The following is a 19,821-nucleotide window of genomic DNA, read 5'->3' as shown; positions in this document are numbered from 1 at the left end:
CATCAAACCTTCCCTCTTTAGTACCCAGACCTACCACTCAACCCCTCTATGCTTATCTACCTATTGTGCTGCTCCATGGGCTATCCTGCCTGCCCCAGACAGGGATAGCCATCTACCTAACCATTGCAATTATCTATGTTTTACTGTATGATTTATCTTTAACTATCTTTATTCCTAATCCATATGCATTTATATTATGGTTAACTGTATTCTTAATCCCCCCCACCCTTTCCAGGGATGGGGGACCATGATTGCCCAAACTGACTATTGTATATGCATTACAATGCTTTTATGTTATGATTATTTATTCCTATCCATTGTAGTTAATGTTTGTTGTATATAGCTTTAGTATCCTTTACACCTTCAATAAAGTGACAACTGAAATAGATGTTGATTCTTGTCTAGTGAATGCTAGAGAAGCGTAGCTTCTCTATAGTAAGGTGTCCACGTCTGTTCACACTGCCGTAGTCTTTATTCGAACTCTGGTGTCTGCCATTTACCCTAGGCGGATACCACACTAGTACACCATCAAATGCTTTGTTTCAGTCCAAACATGTGTATTAATGTGCCTTATAAAAAGAAAGCATTTGATGATTCATAAATAATATTGAACGAGTCAATATTTCTACTGCAGTTAAATTATATATCTGTGTACATTAGGGTGGGTTCATATCGGAATTAGACAAAGCGGGGATATGCAACAGATAAAATTAACCTTATAAACATTTCTGACCGAAAAAGAATTTTAAAAAATTGAGTTTTAGAACACGACCACTTAAAAATATAATTCATTACTTATTAGTATGCAAAGACGACATTCAAAAAAATTTTTGAACCAGAATTATGGCTTCATGGTGCTCCCTGGAAAGGCCTTGAGGAGCTGAATCAGGAACTTTTGTCCGTTTCAAAATATCTCGTTCCTAGCCTTAGAAATCACTAAAAAACCAAAAAATTTTAAGGTTTATTGAGAATTGTCCAATTTGTAGAGGTTTTTTAGATTTTCTCAGGCTAGGAACGAGATTTTTTGAAACGGACAAAAGTTCCTGACTCAGCTCCTCAAGGCATTTCCAGGGAGCACCATGAAGCCATAGTTTTGATTTAATAAAGGGGGGGGGTTATTAATGCAACCATCTCGTAATCAGTGAGCAAATGGCACTTAGAATTCGAATTTCCATCTATAATTTTGCATGAGTAATCCTTGGTAGGTCTATTTTCCCTAAATCGAACAAAAAGTTGGAAAAGTAACGGCTAACGGCTGGCGGCTCAGCTATTTTGCCATTTTTTGATATTTATACTTCAAATTAGTCACGAAACCTCTCTTAACATAATACTCTATTCTACTCCAAAACGCTATCAAACGGTTCTAGACGGTAGCTGTTGGTACTAAAAGTTTTAAAATTGGTTATTGCTATCATTTAACATGAATTAAACCAAAAATATGTTTTAAAAAGTCGATTCCTACGTAATTGATGATGGATTTACCCTAAAAATAGCCGCTAGCCGTTACTTTTCCAACTTTTTGTTCGATTTAGGGAAAATAGACCTACCGAGGATTACTCATGCAAAAGTTCAGATCGAAATTCGAATTCTAAGTGTCATTTGCTCACTGATTACGAGATGGTTGCATTAAACCCCCCCCCCCCCCCCTTTTTGACTCCCATTTACAAATAGCTATACAATTGAATGTCTGGTCGTCAGCGGTTTTAAGACTTAGGATAAATTTTAAATCATCCAGAGGTGTATTATATCTATATAAATTGAGTGCAGATCCCCGCTTTGGCCTCAGAAAAAAAATGTCCAAAATCGACCCACCCTAGTGTACATACATTCAGTAGACATTTGAATGTAATTTTTATTCTTATTTTATTTTATTGTAAAAAAATTACCGTTTACCAAATTTTTTTTTTATACAATTTTTTTAAAAGTTTGCATATCTTAACTGTTTTATCTCACTGAAAAGTCATGTTTTATTTGTTTCATGGGATTTTTATTTGATTTCAAAATCGTCAATCTATTTTTTTTTGGGGGTTGGGGGGGTTGGGGCGGGGTGATAAAAACCTAACTTAAAGCATATGACAACCTAAAAAATCACTTAATTTCTATAAGGATTAAATGGCTTTTAACCATTCTTTTTTATTGACATTTAGCTTGTTTTCTTTTAAGCTGTTTGTAAATTTATTTTCCAGTTTGGCTTCGAAACCGATTAATTTCCAGTGGATTAGAAATGCTTCTAAGCCATACTGAAAAATCGTGTTTAGTATCGTATTATATCGAATATAAAGATGTACAATCATAATATTAATTTAATTTTAATTTTAATTTTAATTAAATCTTAATCTTAAAGCGATAAAAAAACTATTATTGAAATGTAGCTTGTTTTCTATAATTTAATTAAAATTGTAGGATGAAGGTGTGTATACCTGGACCAAAGGATCCTTTAGAAAATCTGCCTGGGTCCTTAATTCTACACCGCCCCTAGAAAATGGAACTAAGTGAGTCATTTCTGTTTTTTTTTCAAAAATTGTTTAATAAAGATTGAATAAAAGAGCCTGAAAATGTTGAAGACAAAAGACAGCTTTCTATTTATGAAAGTATGTATGTCTTAAATTAGATTCCCTCACTCTGTGTCTGAAATTAGATTCACTTAACGCTGACTGAAGATATATCCGTCTGCAATGCTGTTTTTATTTAATTTGTAATTGTGGTAATTTTCGTGTTAAGACAAATATTGAAGACAACTATTAGGTATCTTTTGAAAACATAGAAGGTATATATTTGTATTACCAGAGCCGGGGCCAAATACACGGAGGCCGAGTACCAGCAGGCACTGATGGGGCTCAGGAAGGAGAACAGGCTGGCCATGGACAGGATGAGGAAGGAACAGGACGAGGCTATTTTCAAGGTAAATTCAGGTTTTAGTGTAATGCCCATTTAGAATAAAAACTCAGGATTCTAAGGGATCTTAGGGGATAAGACAATAGACGATAAATTAATGTACATCCTCAATGATTATAATTAAAATTGCCCCTTTGTACATCAAAAGTATAAAAAGTTTGGACCCTGTTAGTTAGGAAATAACTAAACCTAATTCATTAAAAGTTTTTGACCCAACGAATAAGAAATGTGTAATTTACAGTCCAATGCCATGATCCTTTCTTGGATTTTAAAAGTATCATTGTCTTTGATTTATTGACAATTCCTTTCAAAAGGGGGGAGGCGGATGTGCCACTTTTTGAAACCAAAACTAAAAGTCAACAAAGGAACTCAACTAAAAAAAGAGTTACAGGTCTGAGATTTTGCATGGCAGTTGCATTATAGAGGTACAATATAGAACTGTGAAGAAACGGCGGCGCAACCGCCGAAAACCGCCGTTTCCCGCCGAATTTTTTTTGCAATTTCTCGGCGGTTTTCGGCGGATGCGCCGCCGTTTCTTCACTGTTCCATATTGTAACCCTATAAAGCAACTGCCATGCAAAATCTCAGACCTGTAACTCTTTTTTTAGTTGAGTTCCTTTGACTTTTAGTTTGGTTTCAAAAAGTGGCACATCCGCCTCCCCCCTTTAAATTTCAAACTGTAAAGGTATTTTCACGAATACATTTATACCTAAGTTTGTTTTGCTGAACTTCTTATAGATATAATTGTCTCTTATAGGACAATTTTATTCTTTATTTTGATGTTTAACAAAAATTGAAATTTCAGACCCTTGATCAAGTTAAAAAACGCGTTTGTTCAGTAAGTTTTACATTTTCCTATGTTAGTAACCCTACTAATAATCTTGTAACAAATATAGTATTATTCATGTACAATTAATTAATGCATTTAAAATTTTGCATGAGTAATCCTTGGTAGGTCTATTTTCCCTAAATTGAACAAAAAGTTGGAAAAATAACGGCTGGCGGCTCAGCCGTTTAGCCATTTTTTTTGGCTATTTTGAAGGCAAATCCATCACGAAACATATCTACACGTTTTCAAATGGTTCTAGTCGGTAGTTGCTGATACTAGAAATCTAAAAAATGTTTTTTCTGTATCATAGCACATTATTAAAAGCAAAAAATTGTTTTAAAAAGTTAATTCCTACGTAATTTATGACAGATATACCCTAAAAATGGCCAAAAAACGCCTAAACGGCTGAGCCGTTAGCCATTACTTTTTCAACTTTTTATTCGATTGAGGGAAAATAGACCTAGCAAGGATTACTCATGCAAAATTTCAGATCGCAAATCGAATTCTAAGTGCCATTTATACATTGATTACAAGATAGTTGCTTAACCCTCCCCCACCCCTTTATTTTAATATTGTTTTAAACAAATATATAATTATTGAGGTTTAAACAATGTCTAAACTAAATATGCATATTTTTGTTTATTTGGTAGAACTATTATTATTTCAGCATGTACTGCCGCCCTCCTTGCATATTTCTGTTCTTACAAAAGATTTGGGAAAAAATAGAAATGTACACAAAATATAAATAACTTATATTATTAATATTTGAATGCAAGCTTGCTTTGTATTTTATATTTTAACAAATAACATATTTAGAAAACAAAAACATACATAATAAAAATACAAACCAACACAATCTAATTCCAATGCATATAATTTTTACTACGCTAATTTTTAGAAATGACTTATTTAGTAGTTTAACACAGAAAATTAACCATATTGTAAAAACTATATTGAAATTGAAATAAAAATCTTTAAGAGGATATTTAACCCAAATAATAACGAAAATCTTAAAACATTTTTGTCAGTCAAAAATGATACTTCCTTTACTGATATTTATAAATTACCTAATTTACAAAGGGAGTGGTTGCTTTCGCAGAATTCCATAAAGTTGTGTGTTTTAAGACTCTCGCCGAAATAAAAAAAATTGTCTTAAATGATTCTAATTTGTGTAATTAAGCGAGAAAAAGCAAAAGATGCAAGATAAACCGTTTGTCAACCAATCAAAATGAATTAAAGTACCCAACGTTTTTGAGCTAAAGAATAAGATAACATGATTATAATACCTTGAGTAGCAGTATAACTTATAGTCCAGTGCAGTGTCCACTCCCTGCACTGACTTGGAATTATTATTTTTGATTGGCTGAAATTTAGGAGTAAAATATCAAGATTAAAATATTATGATAAACCTCATAACTTCAAAAACTATGTCAAAATTTGGCAAAGCTGATCTAAATACGAGACTATAATAATATCAACATTACGTGTCCAGGTCCGAGGAGAGCAGGCTGAAAGCATGGTTTACTACATGGACAAAATAAATGAACTAGAATCGGAAATTGGCCGCCTTAGAAGCCTCAGGTAAATCACCCCTACTGTAGATCAAAACTATTAGTTGAAAAGTTAGTACAATGTTAGCTGAAAACCAACCAATCAAAATTTATTAAAAGTACTCAACGTTTTTGAAAGAAAAAGATAATGTGTTTATAAAACTTTGGGTACCAGTGTAACTGTACTCTGGGAAAATCAAATAAACTAATCCCAAAGAATTTTTTAAAACTTAATTTTTCTGTTATTCTGAACAATGGTCGAAAACCGTTAACATCTTATGATAAATATAATAACTGAATAAGTTATTCTATGTGTATCATTTTTAGGTCCTCAGATAACATAAAGAAGAAAACAGTTGAGGAGAAAGTTGACACTGAAGCTATAAATGCTCTCAATAATTCAGATGCTAAACCTGAACCTAAAAAGAAGAGCATGGGTAGTAAGGTAAGTAATTGTGTTTTATTGCATCGTATTATTGACAGCTTTCCGAAGATATCAAAATGAAAAATAATAAAAGATTATAACCAGTTTTGTTAGCCAAGGCCTGGGCTAACAAAACTTGTATTAAGTTTTTGCTTTTTTGTCTGTAATACGGTGCTATACATGTTTTTTTCAGTATGGCTGAGAATAAGTTCTAATCTAGAGGATAAGAATCGGTTTCGAAGCCATTGCAAAATGTTTTCCAAAGATATGACAATTAAGACTAAAATTTTAATTCATATCTTCTTACCATAAAACTTTAATTTATTTAGATTGGCAAAATAAAAGTAGCTTTTCTAAAATTAAAGACAAAAACATTGTAAAATCATCTGTAATTATTTAATCTTCTACGGCCGTTCTCAACTCTTTTATGGCATTTGTCATCTTTATTTTATAAGTAACAAAGCTACTCTTAAAATATGTCCTATGTATCAGTAATGTTGTAATCTCAAATAACTTAATTATAACTGAAAAGGTCAACTATCACTTTATTTATTTTCTCTCATATCATGGCGTTGCTACCAAAGGGGGGGGGGGGTTTTTAATGCAACCATCTCGTAATCAGTGAGCAAATGGCACTTACAATTCGAATTTCGATCTGAAATTTTGCATGAGTAATCCTTGGTAGGTCTATTTTCCCTAAATCGAACAAAAAGTTGAAAAAGTAACGGCTAACGGCTCAGCCGTTTAGCCGTTTTTTGGCTATTTTTAGGGCAAATCTGCCATAAATTATGTAGGAATGAACTTTTTGAAACATATTTTTGCTTTAAATCATGTGAAATGATACAAAAAAAACATTTTTAGATTTCTAGTACCAGCAACTAGCGGCTAGAACCGTTTGAAAACGTTTTGGAGCAGCATAGAGTATTATGTGGAGATAGGTTTCGTGATGATTTCCCTTGAAAATAGTTTTTAAAATGGCTAAACTGCTGAGCCGCCAGCCGTTAGCCGTTACTTTTCCAACTTTTTGTTCAATTTAGGGAAAATAGACCTACCAAGGATTACTCATGCAAAATTTCAGATCAAAATTCGAATTCTAAGTGCCATTTGCTCACTGATTACGAGATGGTTGCATTAAAAACCCCCCCCCTTACATAAGGTCTAATCTACAATAGACCTTTTTTAGGATAAGGTCTTTTGTAAGGTTAGGTCTTTAGTAGGGTTAAGTCTTTTGTAAATTAGATTTTTTTTAGATGCACCCAGGTAATCTTCCTTATTAATAATTTATATACAAATATTTTTTTAGGTTGCCGAGCTTGTGAGCAGAGAGAAAGAAGATCTAGATGAAATTATTCTCACCAAGACAAGGTTAGATCATATTAATCATTTTAACTTCTGTCAAAAATATCATAAAAAAGACTCAACTCACCCGGTCATTAGAAAAGCTTGCTCTGAAAGCAGCAACATATTTGAGATCTCCATAATACATTTGTTTATAAATCTAATAGGCAATTAAAAGAAATAAGAGAAATAAGCGCCATCCTCTAATGAAGGTTTTGTATGTCTCGTATTTAATTTTGTGAGTCTTTGTAAAGGTTTCGTGACTCAGTAATATATTATTCATTTATTCTTTCGTTGACTTTCTCAAGGCCTTTGGTAGTTAGTTGATGGTACTTGGTTATCTAAAACAAGAGAGCATCACTGATTAGCGTATATTGGATGAGAAAATATACTCTTCATTTTACTAAAAGGTTAATTTAAAAAGCTGGGCCTTTGATTTTTACAGCTTTTTGACCCATTGCCTTTTTGAGAGTTTTTCTAAAAAAAACACCTTGATAATAACTATCTTGTGCGATGCTTGATTAATAATACCTGCTAGATTATTGTAAGTTTTGGATCATGGAAAGAAAACGAAGTAGCGGGTTTCGTCGTATTTTCTGTGGGCTATTTTAAGTTAAGTTAGGTAAATGTTAAGGATAACCCCCCCCCCCCCCCCCCCCAGGGTTGGAAGTAGGCCACGAAGGTTAGAGCAGGGTCTAGAAATAGGAGAAAAGCTACTGTAAAAAATAAAAATACGACGAAACCCGCTACATCGTTTTCTTTCCATGGTCCACTGCACTGTTTTTACTAGCTAAAATAGCGATGCTAAATTATTGAATTTATTATTAATATAATTTTTTACAGGTTAGATAAAGGCATCCAAGTGAATGTATCGGAAGCTGCTCCTCCCCCCAGTCCAGTCAAAACTGTTTCTAAGGGCATCCAGGTATAAAAAAAACAACGCTTTCACACAAATGAACTTGTTGAACACTGAACCCCCTCCAACCATTAACTTTGAAATGGCTTCAAAATAAGGAAGGGGGGTGTTTTCCTGTAGTTTGTTTATTACTTTAGGTTATTTTATTTATTATCTTATTATAATTAATACTTACTCACATTTTACTTCACTCGATAGAATATTGATAGCAAAAGATTCTCTTAATTAGACATTTTAAAATAATATTTAAAATTTTCTACAAGGTTAATGTTGATGATCCAACTAGAAAATCCTCGAATGAAAATGCAGCACCACCCCCTCCACCACCACCCCCTATGCCAGGAGGTAGCGGTGCACCCCCGCCACCTCCACCCCCCATGTCAGGTATGAGCGGTGCACCCCCACCACCTCCACCCCCTATGCCTGGAGGTGGCGGGTTTGCACCCCCTCCACCACCTCCTATGCCGGGAATGGGGGCAGGTCCTCCACCCCCTCCCCCTATGCCAGGCATGATGGGCGGTCCCCCACCACCTCCCCCAATGCCTGGTATGATGGGCGGTCCCCCACCTCCTCCTCCAATGCCAGGAATGGGTGGTCCACCACCTCCTCCTCCCCCACCTGGCATGGGAGGTCCACCTCCCCCCCCACCACCCCCTGGAATGGGTGGACCTCCCCCACCCCCTATGCCGCCCGGAATGGGCGGGCCCCCTCCGCCGCCGATGCCTGGTGGAATGCGTGGACCACCACCGCCACCCATGGGAATGCCCATGCGTCCTGTAGGCCCCCGAAAGCCTGAAGTAAAAACCAAGTCCACCATGAAACCATTGTATTGGACTAGAATTCAGGAGAGTTTCCGTTAATTTCTTAAGGATATATGAACCGGTTCTGAAACATGATGAAAAATCATATCATACAAGTTAGATTTCATCAAAATTATTATCATTGTAGCCATTTTTGAAGTTATGATTCCGATGCACACACAGTAAATCGCTTAAATTCTCCGAAAAAACACTAAAAATGGCATTATCAATTTTTTTGTTGGCCAAAAAAAATTTTACAACTGTTTTACATACTAGGAATTGTTTGTAATCGTATTTATTATAAACAGTCTTCCGCGGATAATGAAAAGATAAATTAAAAGATAAATTCCAGTTTTTTAAGCCCCAAGGGGCCAAAGGCTTGGGCAGACCAAAATTGTATTAATGTAATAATTATTCATTAAAAATTGTCTTTAATTCGATGCTGTACATGATTATTTAGCATGCCTAAGTGCCGGTTCAAATTAAGTGGATATTAATCGGTTTTGAAGTAATACTAGAATAAATATTGTAGTGTAAGCAATATAGTAGTAAAACATTATTACATTGGATTTGTCATTATGATTAATAGTGATACTTATTTTAAGTTTGAAAGCACATCAGAAAATATAAAATGTAATGGAAATAATGAACCCGCAGATAATGGAAAATCAACACATCCCTCCACCCACCCCCTCTCAGTCCAAAGAGTCCATACTCTGGAATGTCATTGAGGGATTAACACAAATAAAACAGAAGAACGTTAACAGTTGATAGAGTAGCAGCTCTTTTAAATTTATAGAAACATAAATCTTAATATAAAAGCCGAGAGAAAAAAATAACAACCCCCACCCACAATTTTTCTTTTCTTTTTAAAACTAAAATTGAAAAATTGAGTGGTCTTCTTCAAAGTGCCCCAAGAGTAGCAGCTAGTATTAAATAAAACATTAACAGTTATACATTATAATTGCAGGAATCGCTTTACTGTTTTTGAAAATTTCAGTACAATTTTATCAAGTTTGTGTTAATGAACCTAGGAGGCCAAGGTACCTACAGACGAGCTTGATGAAATGTTCTCAAAAGCAGCACCAAAAAGTAGAGAGAAAAAGGCAGGGCTTTCATTGATGAAACAATAGATCAATGATTTTTAGATCATTTGTTTTTCACTTTTCCTCATTGAAAAAGACCGATATTGTATTACTGTTTTAATTAAATTCTGGATTATATGGTACAATGTTACCAATAAATGAAATTCTTAGTCTATATGATAATATTTTGCAATGATTTTATTTTTATTTGCTAGTTATACATGAAGGAATTACTCGAAACTTATTTATATCCGATATATTAGAACCTGTTCTCATTCATACGAAAAAATCTATGTCATTGTCCAGCATCGTATTACATCCGATTTTCTACGAATATAAAAATGTATTTTTATCCCGTGCATCTCGGCCCTCGGGGCTAAATAACTGGTTTTAATCTTACATTTTATATCCGCGGAAAGCTGTTTATAATACGACCCGAAAAATAATCATTAAAAATCTTTCAAAGACAATTTTAAAAATCTTCGAATCTAATTTCCATTTTTCAATCATTAAACCCCTGACAAAAAAAATCCAGGAGACAAAGAAGGTGGAAGAAAAGCCGAACAAGAACAAACCCAAATCCATACTGGACTCTAAGCGTAGCCAGAACCTGGCCATCCTGATAAGATCCAAGGGCCTGGAGATTAGCCAGATAGAGGATTGTGTGTATAATTGTGATTCTAGTTTACCCTTTGATATTCTAGAGGCTATTAAAGAAGCTCAGGGAAGCAATGCTTACCTATTAATTTATATTTTTAGAAGCGCAGCTACTCTTTAGTAGATATACGTCCGTGGAACATGAATAGATTATTTTTTGAATAAAATGGAAAAGAAAATATAAATTGTATACATCGTCCAAGATTTTCATTTGGGAGGGAGATTTGCCCTCTTTTTATTTTTTATATTTTAAAAACCCTCAATTTAGTGTAAGGAATATGAAATTTTTTGGTGGGTTTCTAGCCCCCAACAGCTATATAGAAAAATTTTTTGCTCATTCCCTGTTTATCATAACAAGTATGACAACATCCATAGAATCAACGCTCCAAAATCAAAGACAGAAAGAATTAACATTTAATATTCTAAAGCATCAACACTTTAAATTGACAGAACCATTCCTAGATAAACTATAAGAGCTATCTGTTAAACACGAACTGGCGGACAGACCCTAAATATTGACAAGCTCCGCTTTAAAGGAAATTAGAATAAGATAAGCATTGTTAAAATGTATACAGGGTACAGAGGAAGAACTGGAGTCAATCAAAGCTTTCCTTGCTTCAGGAACAAAATAAATTTATGAAAAATAAAATTTTAGATTGTACCTATTGAAAGATCCATTGTTTTTCTCTTGTCTACAGCAAAAGGGAACTATACACGAAAGAAAGCATGTGATTTCAAGCCACTTCCGGTAGTGAACCTGAGTATTTTTATGGTGAATATGTTTGATGTAGTTATATCGACTAAAAGACAAAATAAAATAACACCGCAAAAAGTCACCAAATCCTTATACTAAAGTAACAGGATGTCTGTGTGTGTGTCTGTACCGAAGGATCTCGCTAACCGCTGAACCGAGCATATTCTCCTTAACAGGGTAGCTTCTCATAGGTCCCGGGAAGGTTTATAACTATTTTCTTAGGGGGTGGGACACCCCTAACCCCCCCAAAAATGAAAAATCCCCCCCCCCCAAAAAAATTTTTTTTTTTTTCTTTTAAAATCTAAAATAAGAAATTTAATTATTAAACTCGACTCTCTCTTCAAGTCCCCCTAGAGGCCTCTAGGGGCGTAGCCGCTAGTAACTACATAAACTAGTAATAGTATATACACAAAAAAAAATCAGGTTCACTCCGTGCATAAAACCTTTTACATTTATCTATCAATTCTTACATGCAGTACGTTTCAGCTTTAGTTCCGCCTCTCCTCCTTATGATAATATATCTTATATATAAAAAATTTTGGGGTGGCCCCTTCTTTTTAGGGGTTGGCCCCTCATTGTAAGGAAGGTGGCCCATCCTTCTGAAACTATACTTATTCTTATTGTCTGTCTATCATTATATTTATAAGAAAATGCATTTCTAGAGTTTAAAAAGAAATAAAAGTATGTAATAAATGCAACTTTAGACTGTATCTTAATATGATCAAGTAAATACGGTTAATTTTTGCATGATTCTACTTGAAATATTAATATTAAATGGTTTATGAGTTATATCTTATTTCCTATTCTCAAATGATAACTTTTTCCATCAAAAGGAACGCATTTAAATCTCCTTTTATTTTTTGGATTGGACAATGGGCTGTTTATTACACTATTCCCCAAGGCTTTTTAATGTCATCTTATTTTGGCTTAAAAACTTTGGAAACTTTTAGTTGATTTTGATTGATTGGTTTAGTAAGTTAAGTGTCTAAACGTTTAAACCACTCATTATAATTTTTAGAAGGGTTAATTGCGTATGTTATCATTGGGGATGTACATTAATATTTCGACCATTGTATTATCCCTCTAGCTCCCTGATTGAATTCTAATATTTTTATATTTGTATATGATTAGGAGACGAAGCTCCTTTGGATAAACCTGACCAGTTCATTCTGGATCTTTCTGCTATTTCTTTCTTCAATGACAGGAAAAATGCTGATTTGATATTTTAACAAGGATGACAACATCCATAAAAGCGAAGCTCTGAAACGGTAGGACAAACAAACAATAATACTTGTAGAGTATATTTAGTAAATGAAATTAGCTGTTTAGTCTGTAAGTTTCAGAATATAATTTCCATATGTTTAAGGTTTGATTGTCTTTAAACTAGACAGTACCTAAGCTTTTTTAATTTCAAAAATTTATCTTTTCTCTCGAAAACTAGTCTTGTTATTATAATTATTTCAATAGCATTTTTTATGTTAGAATGATGTGTTTAACATTCCAATCTAAACTCGCAGACAAGTAAGTATTTTTTTCTAATTATTTTTATTATTAATTATTGTTTGTTAGTTTATGGCCGATGCTGTTTAGGCGTAATAAAAATAATCCTTTTTTAAATTACCCAGACGATTAAAGTTTAATTTACTGTCTTTATATGTAGTTTTTACGACTATACAAAAAGAATGATAGGTTTTTTGGCCCTTTTATTCAAAGTACCTTTTTGAGTACTGATAACATTTCCCATCTTTATTATTTAAAAAGTTAAGTGAATGGTCAGTTTTTCGTTTGTTAGGTTAGGTTAATATTGTGTAATGGGTAACGCTACAGTGTTAAGGCCCCCGCATAGGAAAATTGCCAACTCCACCCTGTTATTTTCAATTTATTAATGGTTGACTTTGCAGAGGTGTATATTTTTCAAAAAAATTCATGTTTTCCCCTGCTGCAAAAATTTTTGTTTTTTCTTCTAGTTTTTTTCCAGCAAGGGGAAAAAATGAAAAAAAATTTAAGGACTCTTTATTTTATTCATATTATCCCCCTACCACATATTCTTCTAGTTTTTTTTTCACCAAAGAGGGGAGAAAATGGAAAAAAATGTCCACGGCCCCCCCCCTCCTTTAGCAGGGTCAAATTTGCAGAATGTACACCCCTGTGACTTTGTGATTCCTTACTTATGTGTTACATTTGATAATTATTATTTTTATTATATGTATTAAACCATGCTAAAGTTAAATACCTAAATGTTATGTTTAAAAAAGGGGTGTGTGGGGGGGGTTAAGTTATCATTGTTCAACAGGCACTTTGTGTAAAATTGCCACTTTTTTAAATTCCTAAAGCATAGGTATTGTTTTCTTAAAAACATTCTTTTTCAGTGTTATGGAAATAGAAAATCAACTGAACATATTCAAATCAGTCATCGACTTCTTAAATCATAATGAAGAATTAAAACAAATATTTTCAGGTATTTTTAAACGTTAAAGAGGTACAACGACAATTATAAAAAGTAAACCTATAATAAATATGAAAAATATTAAATTATCACAAGAAAACTTAGAGCTAGTTATTGAATAAATATAGGGTAATAATCTCCAGACATTTTTGTACTGCCTTGGCCCATAACAAGCGCAACGCAACTCCCTTAACAGTTTGAACCTTAGGAAAAAGGTCGTGAAATAAAAGATGTTTTTATGTATTCAACTGTCTTCAGAGGTAAAACACAGATGGATTCTTAAAAAAAATTTGCTCCACTAATCTCTTAGTGGGGCAAAATTGTTTTCGTGAAAAATTCTCCAGAATCGCATAAAAAATCCACAAAAATTAAAATCTTATGTTAATAACTCTTCTATGATTTTGTTTAATTTTTGTAGATTTTTATGTGATTTTGGTGGATTTTTCACGAAAACAATTTTGCCCCACTAAGCGATTAGTGGGGCAAAAAAATTTTAAGAACCCACCTCAGGTCTCCTCATGATTAGAAATTATGTTTTTTTAGTAATACTTGCATTTGGTAACTACTTAAATGGTGGCAACAAACAGAGAGGTCAAGCAGATGGTTTCAACATTGATATTCTCAATAAATTAAAGGTAAAACTATTTTGTTTCTTTAAATTTATATTTGGTTTAGCCTTAAGAATAAATGTATTAAGTATAGTTGTATAACCCAGACAACTATCTGGATTTAGTATTGGGGACCTTTCTTCTGCTAGCAAATTGCTTTCTGCTCTTTTTAAAGCAACTTTGCTGTGTAATTATTTACCACGCTATTGGTTGATATTCAAAGACCCGTTTTGAAAGTCAGCACAGGGTCCGCGGGGTGGGATCATTTTACCCTTTCCCCTTCATTGTTCTATTCTAATTTTTTAAGTATCAGAAAATAATTTCTAGACGATGTTTTAATGTCTGTACATGAAAAGATTGTAGCCTTTTTTCAGGAATACTGAATAACCAACAAGCAAACTAAATCTAAAATAATATTTGGGGGGCAGATTATAAGGTCGTCTTTACAACGAAGCATTGCCACAGCCCAAACTCATGAAAAAATCAGCTGAAATAACCAAATTTTTTTTAAAAATTAATTCAGATGTTGGTTACAGCTGCCTTTTTTTCTATTAAATCCATTAGTTTTTATGAAACCTAGGTATTGTTGTTCAAGTTTACTTTTAATGATTATTTTTCAGGATTTGAAAAGCAAAGATAACAGCACAAATTTGTTGGCCTACATAGTAAAAGTGTGTATTACAGTATTTGATGATAAAAAGGGAACCTTGGAGGTATGTTAATTAATTTTATTTTCTCACATTTTTAATTAAAATTCTCAGGGATCTTAAGGGAGAAGACAATAAACAATAAATCGATGTTCATTTCATTTTAATTCCCAATTATAAAAAAATTATCCCTTCTTCAATTGAAATTATTTCACGAAAAGTTTGGACACTGATAGTTTATAACACCCAATCAAGATTTAATAAGAACACAAAATTAAGCCTTCGAATGGTTTGATTCATCACCCACTCGACATCAATCGGGCGCGCAACTGGTTTTCCCACAAAGGAGAGTTATTTAGTGTAACTTAGACTTTAGAAATGCGTTTGATATTTTTCCATTATAATTTTTATTGAGAGATAGCGTTTTTAAATAGATTTAGAATAGGTGGTTATTTTGACAGGGGAATCATTGCCTTCAATCTAGGTTGCTAATTTAGTCCTCCTATATTGGCTAATACGTTCCTTCATGGTCGTGGGGATGGTCTAACGGCAAAAGATAGGGATGGGGACCGGGGTTTAGGTATCGTTACACTATACAGCATGGAGAAACATTTATCAGGGCAGGGTAGAATCTCTCACAACATCGACGTATTCTATTTCCATTCCCTTTTCTTTATGCGAAATCGGTTAGGAAATCAAGGTTTAATTATTTTGTTTAACATCTTTACAGGGGTGTATTCTGCAAGGGATACCCTGCTAAAGTGGGGGAAGGGGATCCAAAGTATGTAAAATGGGGGGGGGGGATGAAAAAATAAGGAGTACCGAAAACATTTTTACCTTTTTTCCCTTCCTTTGGGGAAAAAACTAAAAAAATATGTGGCCTGGGGGAAAATGAATATAATAAATAGTTCTTTAAACATTTTTCTATTTTCCCCCCTCTTTGGGGCAAACAATTAGGGGGGGGATGAAATATCTTTGCTGCAGGGGGAAAAAATGTAGGTATCTTCTGCAGAATAAACAACCATGCATCTTTATCCCTTGAATAATCGATAACAAAATACAAATTTGTAGGCCACCCTACCACTGCCCGACCCTAGTGAGGTGGAAAAATCTTCCAACATAGATTTTGAAGCTCAGAGGGGAACAATTGAGAAAATAAAGTAAGCTTACTTATTAATCCTTTTAAAAAGTAACAGTTTTTGATGTGTGTGTTTGTCTTTATTTCGTTTAGATATCGGCCCTAGATAAAATGATTTTCCTTTTTAAAAAAATACGTATAAAAGTTTAAATCTAGAGAGGGTAACCCCCTAGCCTCTAAAGGGGTAGACTCTAAAATTGTATGAAGTATTAAGTTTTTTTTTGTCTGTTTTTAAGATTTCAATAACTTATGTACCGATTGAGTTCTTCCTTGAAGAAAGCTTCACTTAGGTTTAGGCTATTTTAGTTTTAGAATTTAATCTTAGAATGGTTTTAGGTTACTTCTGTCCTTCCATATCATTTCGAATACAGAGCCCAAAGTTGCTTGGAATGTAGCCGCTAGTTAATTATATGTATTATTTCAAGAAATCTAAAAAATAGGATAGAATATAATTTTTATTTTCCTTGTTTATCTAATAAATGTATAAGTATAGATATATAACCAAGAAAACTACCTGGCCCATTTGGGAGGGACCTTTTTCATCTGCTACCAAATTTCTTTCAGCTCTTCTGTAGCGTCTTAGCCGTGTTTATATTTGGCGCTATTAGCTGATATTCAAAGACCCAATTGAAAGTCGGCACAAGGTTCCAGACCAAACTGACAGAGTTACAAATAGCTCGTGCTTTCTGTATTATTTTACTTTACTATTATCTTGCATGAATATGTGACTGTTATGCAACTATTAATTTTTAGGAAAGATCTTGAAATAACAAAAAGAAAAGCAGAAAATATTGTATCCAAAAGTCCGGAAGATCTTAAAGAACCTTTCCATACAAAGGTATGTTTAATCTTATATATCCAGGGGTGTATATTCTGCACAAGATTCATTTTTCCCCTGCTGCAATTTTTTTATCCCCCTCCTAGTTTTTTCCAGCAAGGAAGGAAATAAAATTGAAAAATATTTTCAAAACTCTTTATTTTATTCATATTATCCCCCCTCCCTCCTACATATTCTTTTAGTTTTTTTTTACCAAAAAGGTGAGAAAAATGGAAAAAAATGCTTTTAGTTCTCTTAATTTTTACATTTTTTCCCCCCAACCACATATTTTTATATTTTTTTACCCCCCCCCCCCCTCAGCCGGGTCAAATATGAAAATATACACCCCTGTATATAATATCATTTTTTATAAGAAAGCAAGGGAATGTAGTAAGAAAAGTCATTTTAATTAATCCTAGTTTCTGACGTTTGGTCGTACCTACATACTCCAATTCTAGATGTATTTTATTTTTTTTTTATTTTTTAAATGTAGTAGCCATTTTATGAGAAAAGCGGTTTTTTTAGATCGGCCTTTTTTTGAAAGACACCTTTTGTAACGTAATTTTGCTAGTCTCTTATAATTCTAAATTTTTGAGAAAATGTGCTTTTTTCACAGGTTTATTATTCTTAGGTATTCAATTTTAATTTTTAGATGTCCGAGTTTTCCGTGACAGCGGAGAAAGATGTTGAAGATCTTAGTAATCTTTTAGACGAGTGTTCAACTAAATTTTTGAAGTGCATGGTTTATTATAAATGGATGCCGAAAAAAGGAAAATTGCAGGTAAGCAGATGAGTTAAACGGTACCTAGAAAGATAGATGATTTATAGATAGAAAATAAATAATATAATAGAAAGAATGCACCCCCTTTACCCCATCCCCTCCTACTAGATGAAAAATTGACCAAAAAGTGAAGGACGTCCAATCACAGCGCGGCATTTCATAAAATGCTGTGCTCTCATTGGTGGAGGGTTGGCTCACCACTAAAATGATTTAAAGGTTCAGCTCTGCTTAAATCTACGGATATAATTAAAAGACCATAAACAAAAATACTTTTATAAAATATCAAAAACAGTAAAAAAACTAAAAGCTGTATGCACTATAAAATGAGTTATAGCATAGATATTTATTACCCATTCTTTTGTATCTTAACATAATATTTTTTTTACTTCTATCCTATATTGCAATATTATTTTTCTAAAATCGCATCTTAATTGGTAATAAAATTGAAATAAAGCTCCAAACAGAATTAAACACCAGTAGTTATTTTATAAAAAAAAATTATTAAGGATGCGAAGCCCGAAGATTTCCTGGGAATGTGGATGCCCTTCTGTAATGATTATAAAAATTATTGGAAGAAAGAACAGGTAAAAAGTATGAATAGTAAGGGGTTTAAACACCTTCCAGCTTTTATATAATTACTAGCGGCTTCGCCCCCTAGAGGCCTCTAGGGGCACTTGAGGAGGGGGGAGATGAATCCGAAAACCTATTTTTTTTTCAAATTGAGATTTTAAAAAAATATTTTGTTATTTTTTATTAGTTTTTAAAAAAAAAATTTTGGGGGGGCCATTTCTCTTGATAGGGTGGTGGTACCCTCCCCCAAAATAGTTATAAACCTTCCTGGGACCCATGAGAAACTTCCCTTTAAATGAGAACCCGAACGGTTCCGTGGTTAGCGAGATCCTTCGGTACAGACAAACAAACAAACATCCTGTTACTTTATTATAAGGACTATATAATGCCTCTTGTGGCACTTTAAATGTTTTTGTTTGTTAAAGTTAATTTTTTTAAGTACGATACCACCTTATTTGACGTTGAAGTCTCCCCTAAATTTTAAAAAATTTCGATTTTTTTGTCATTTCTCTTGGGAGGGTGGTGGTACCCTCCCCCAAAATAGTTATAAACTTTCCCGGGACTTATGAGAAGCTACCCTGTTAAGGAGAACCCGATCGGTTCAGCGGTTAGCGAGATCCTTCGGTACAGATACACACACAGACATCCTGTTACTTTAGTATATTACTAGCGGATACGCCCCTAGAGGCCTCTAGGGGAAGTCTACCATTCACTTTCAATTTTATTTCTATAAAGTGAAAGAAAAATTTTTTTGGGGGGGGATTTTTTAGGGTGATTTCTCTTGGGATGGTGGACACACCCTTCCCCAAAATAGTTAAAAACCTTACTTGGGTCTAAAAAAAGCTACTTTGTAAAGGAGACCCATTTCGGTTCAGAGGTTAGCGAGATCTTTCGCTACCAGTGGCGTGCGAAGCACTTTGTCTAGGGGGGGGGCATTTTGAAGATTTTGTAAAATTTTGCCCCCCCCTAAATCAAAGTGCCCCGGGGGGGCACTTTGCTTTAGTGGGGGGCATTTTGATTATATATACTAATTTTAAATAAGGGCGTTTTAAGGGGTGGGATTATTTGATTATGGGCCTCCTATTCCTTATCCCTTCTTTCCCATCCCTTCCCCCATCCCTATTTCCCATTTATATCCCCCACCTCTCCCCCCCCCCCCATCTCTTCCGAAGAGCCAAAATTTTTTTTTGGAGTATTTCTTGATCTTTTTTTTTGGAAACTGGGATAGTTTTGCTTTTTGTAGGGTAGGGGGCAAAAAGGGGCATTTTTGTTGACCAGGGGGGGGCAAAATGGGGCATTTTTTAACAATTAGGGGGGGGGCAGGGGGGGCGGTTGCTAGGGGGGGGCAGGGGGGGGGGCGTTTTGGTCGCTAGGGGGGGGGCGATTGCCCCAAATGCCCCCTTCGGTTCGCACGCCACTGTTCGCTACAGACAAAAAAGCTTTCTACTTTATAAAATAGGATAAGGATACTAGGTTTCAGTTAAGTATAGTAAAAAAAATCCAGTTCTATCACGGTCTTAAAAAATAGATAATGTAAAAGAAGTTGGCACTGTAGATCATTAAATA

General features: G+C 34.0%; 1 protein-coding gene across 1 annotated transcript in view; it reads left to right on the top strand.

Annotated features, from left to right (window-relative positions):
• The window catches only part of LOC145331802 (uncharacterized), a 60,521-nt gene that overhangs the window by 39,078 nt on the left and 1,622 nt on the right, over positions 1-19,821 (top strand). The window contains exons 20-40 of the mRNA XM_080176646.1: positions 2,404-2,492; positions 2,788-2,902; positions 3,701-3,733; positions 5,217-5,305; positions 5,602-5,719; positions 7,002-7,063; positions 7,880-7,961; positions 8,216-8,797; positions 9,410-9,485; positions 9,788-9,858; positions 10,373-10,563; positions 11,072-11,117; positions 12,382-12,452; positions 12,731-12,769; positions 13,618-13,706; positions 14,238-14,329; positions 14,923-15,015; positions 16,021-16,109; positions 16,841-16,925; positions 17,557-17,685; positions 18,192-18,269. Coding sequence (XP_080032772.1) covers positions 2,404-2,492; positions 2,788-2,902; positions 3,701-3,733; positions 5,217-5,305; positions 5,602-5,719; positions 7,002-7,063; positions 7,880-7,961; positions 8,216-8,797; positions 9,410-9,485; positions 9,788-9,858; positions 10,373-10,563; positions 11,072-11,117; positions 12,382-12,452; positions 12,731-12,769; positions 13,618-13,706; positions 14,238-14,329; positions 14,923-15,015; positions 16,021-16,109; positions 16,841-16,925; positions 17,557-17,685; positions 18,192-18,269 — 2,319 coding nt within the window. The remainder of the gene's footprint in view (positions 1-2,403; positions 2,493-2,787; positions 2,903-3,700; positions 3,734-5,216; positions 5,306-5,601; positions 5,720-7,001; positions 7,064-7,879; positions 7,962-8,215; positions 8,798-9,409; positions 9,486-9,787; positions 9,859-10,372; positions 10,564-11,071; positions 11,118-12,381; positions 12,453-12,730; positions 12,770-13,617; positions 13,707-14,237; positions 14,330-14,922; positions 15,016-16,020; positions 16,110-16,840; positions 16,926-17,556; positions 17,686-18,191; positions 18,270-19,821) is intronic.

This window comes from Acartia tonsa, chromosome 11 (genome assembly GCF_053477335.1).
Source record: "Acartia tonsa isolate MP-2025a chromosome 11, ASM5347733v1, whole genome shotgun sequence".
In the NCBI taxonomy this organism is placed as follows: domain Eukaryota; kingdom Metazoa; phylum Arthropoda; class Copepoda; order Calanoida; family Acartiidae; genus Acartia; species Acartia tonsa.
Note: the sequence above shows the minus strand (reverse complement) of the source record. Positions and strands in the feature narration are given on the sequence as shown.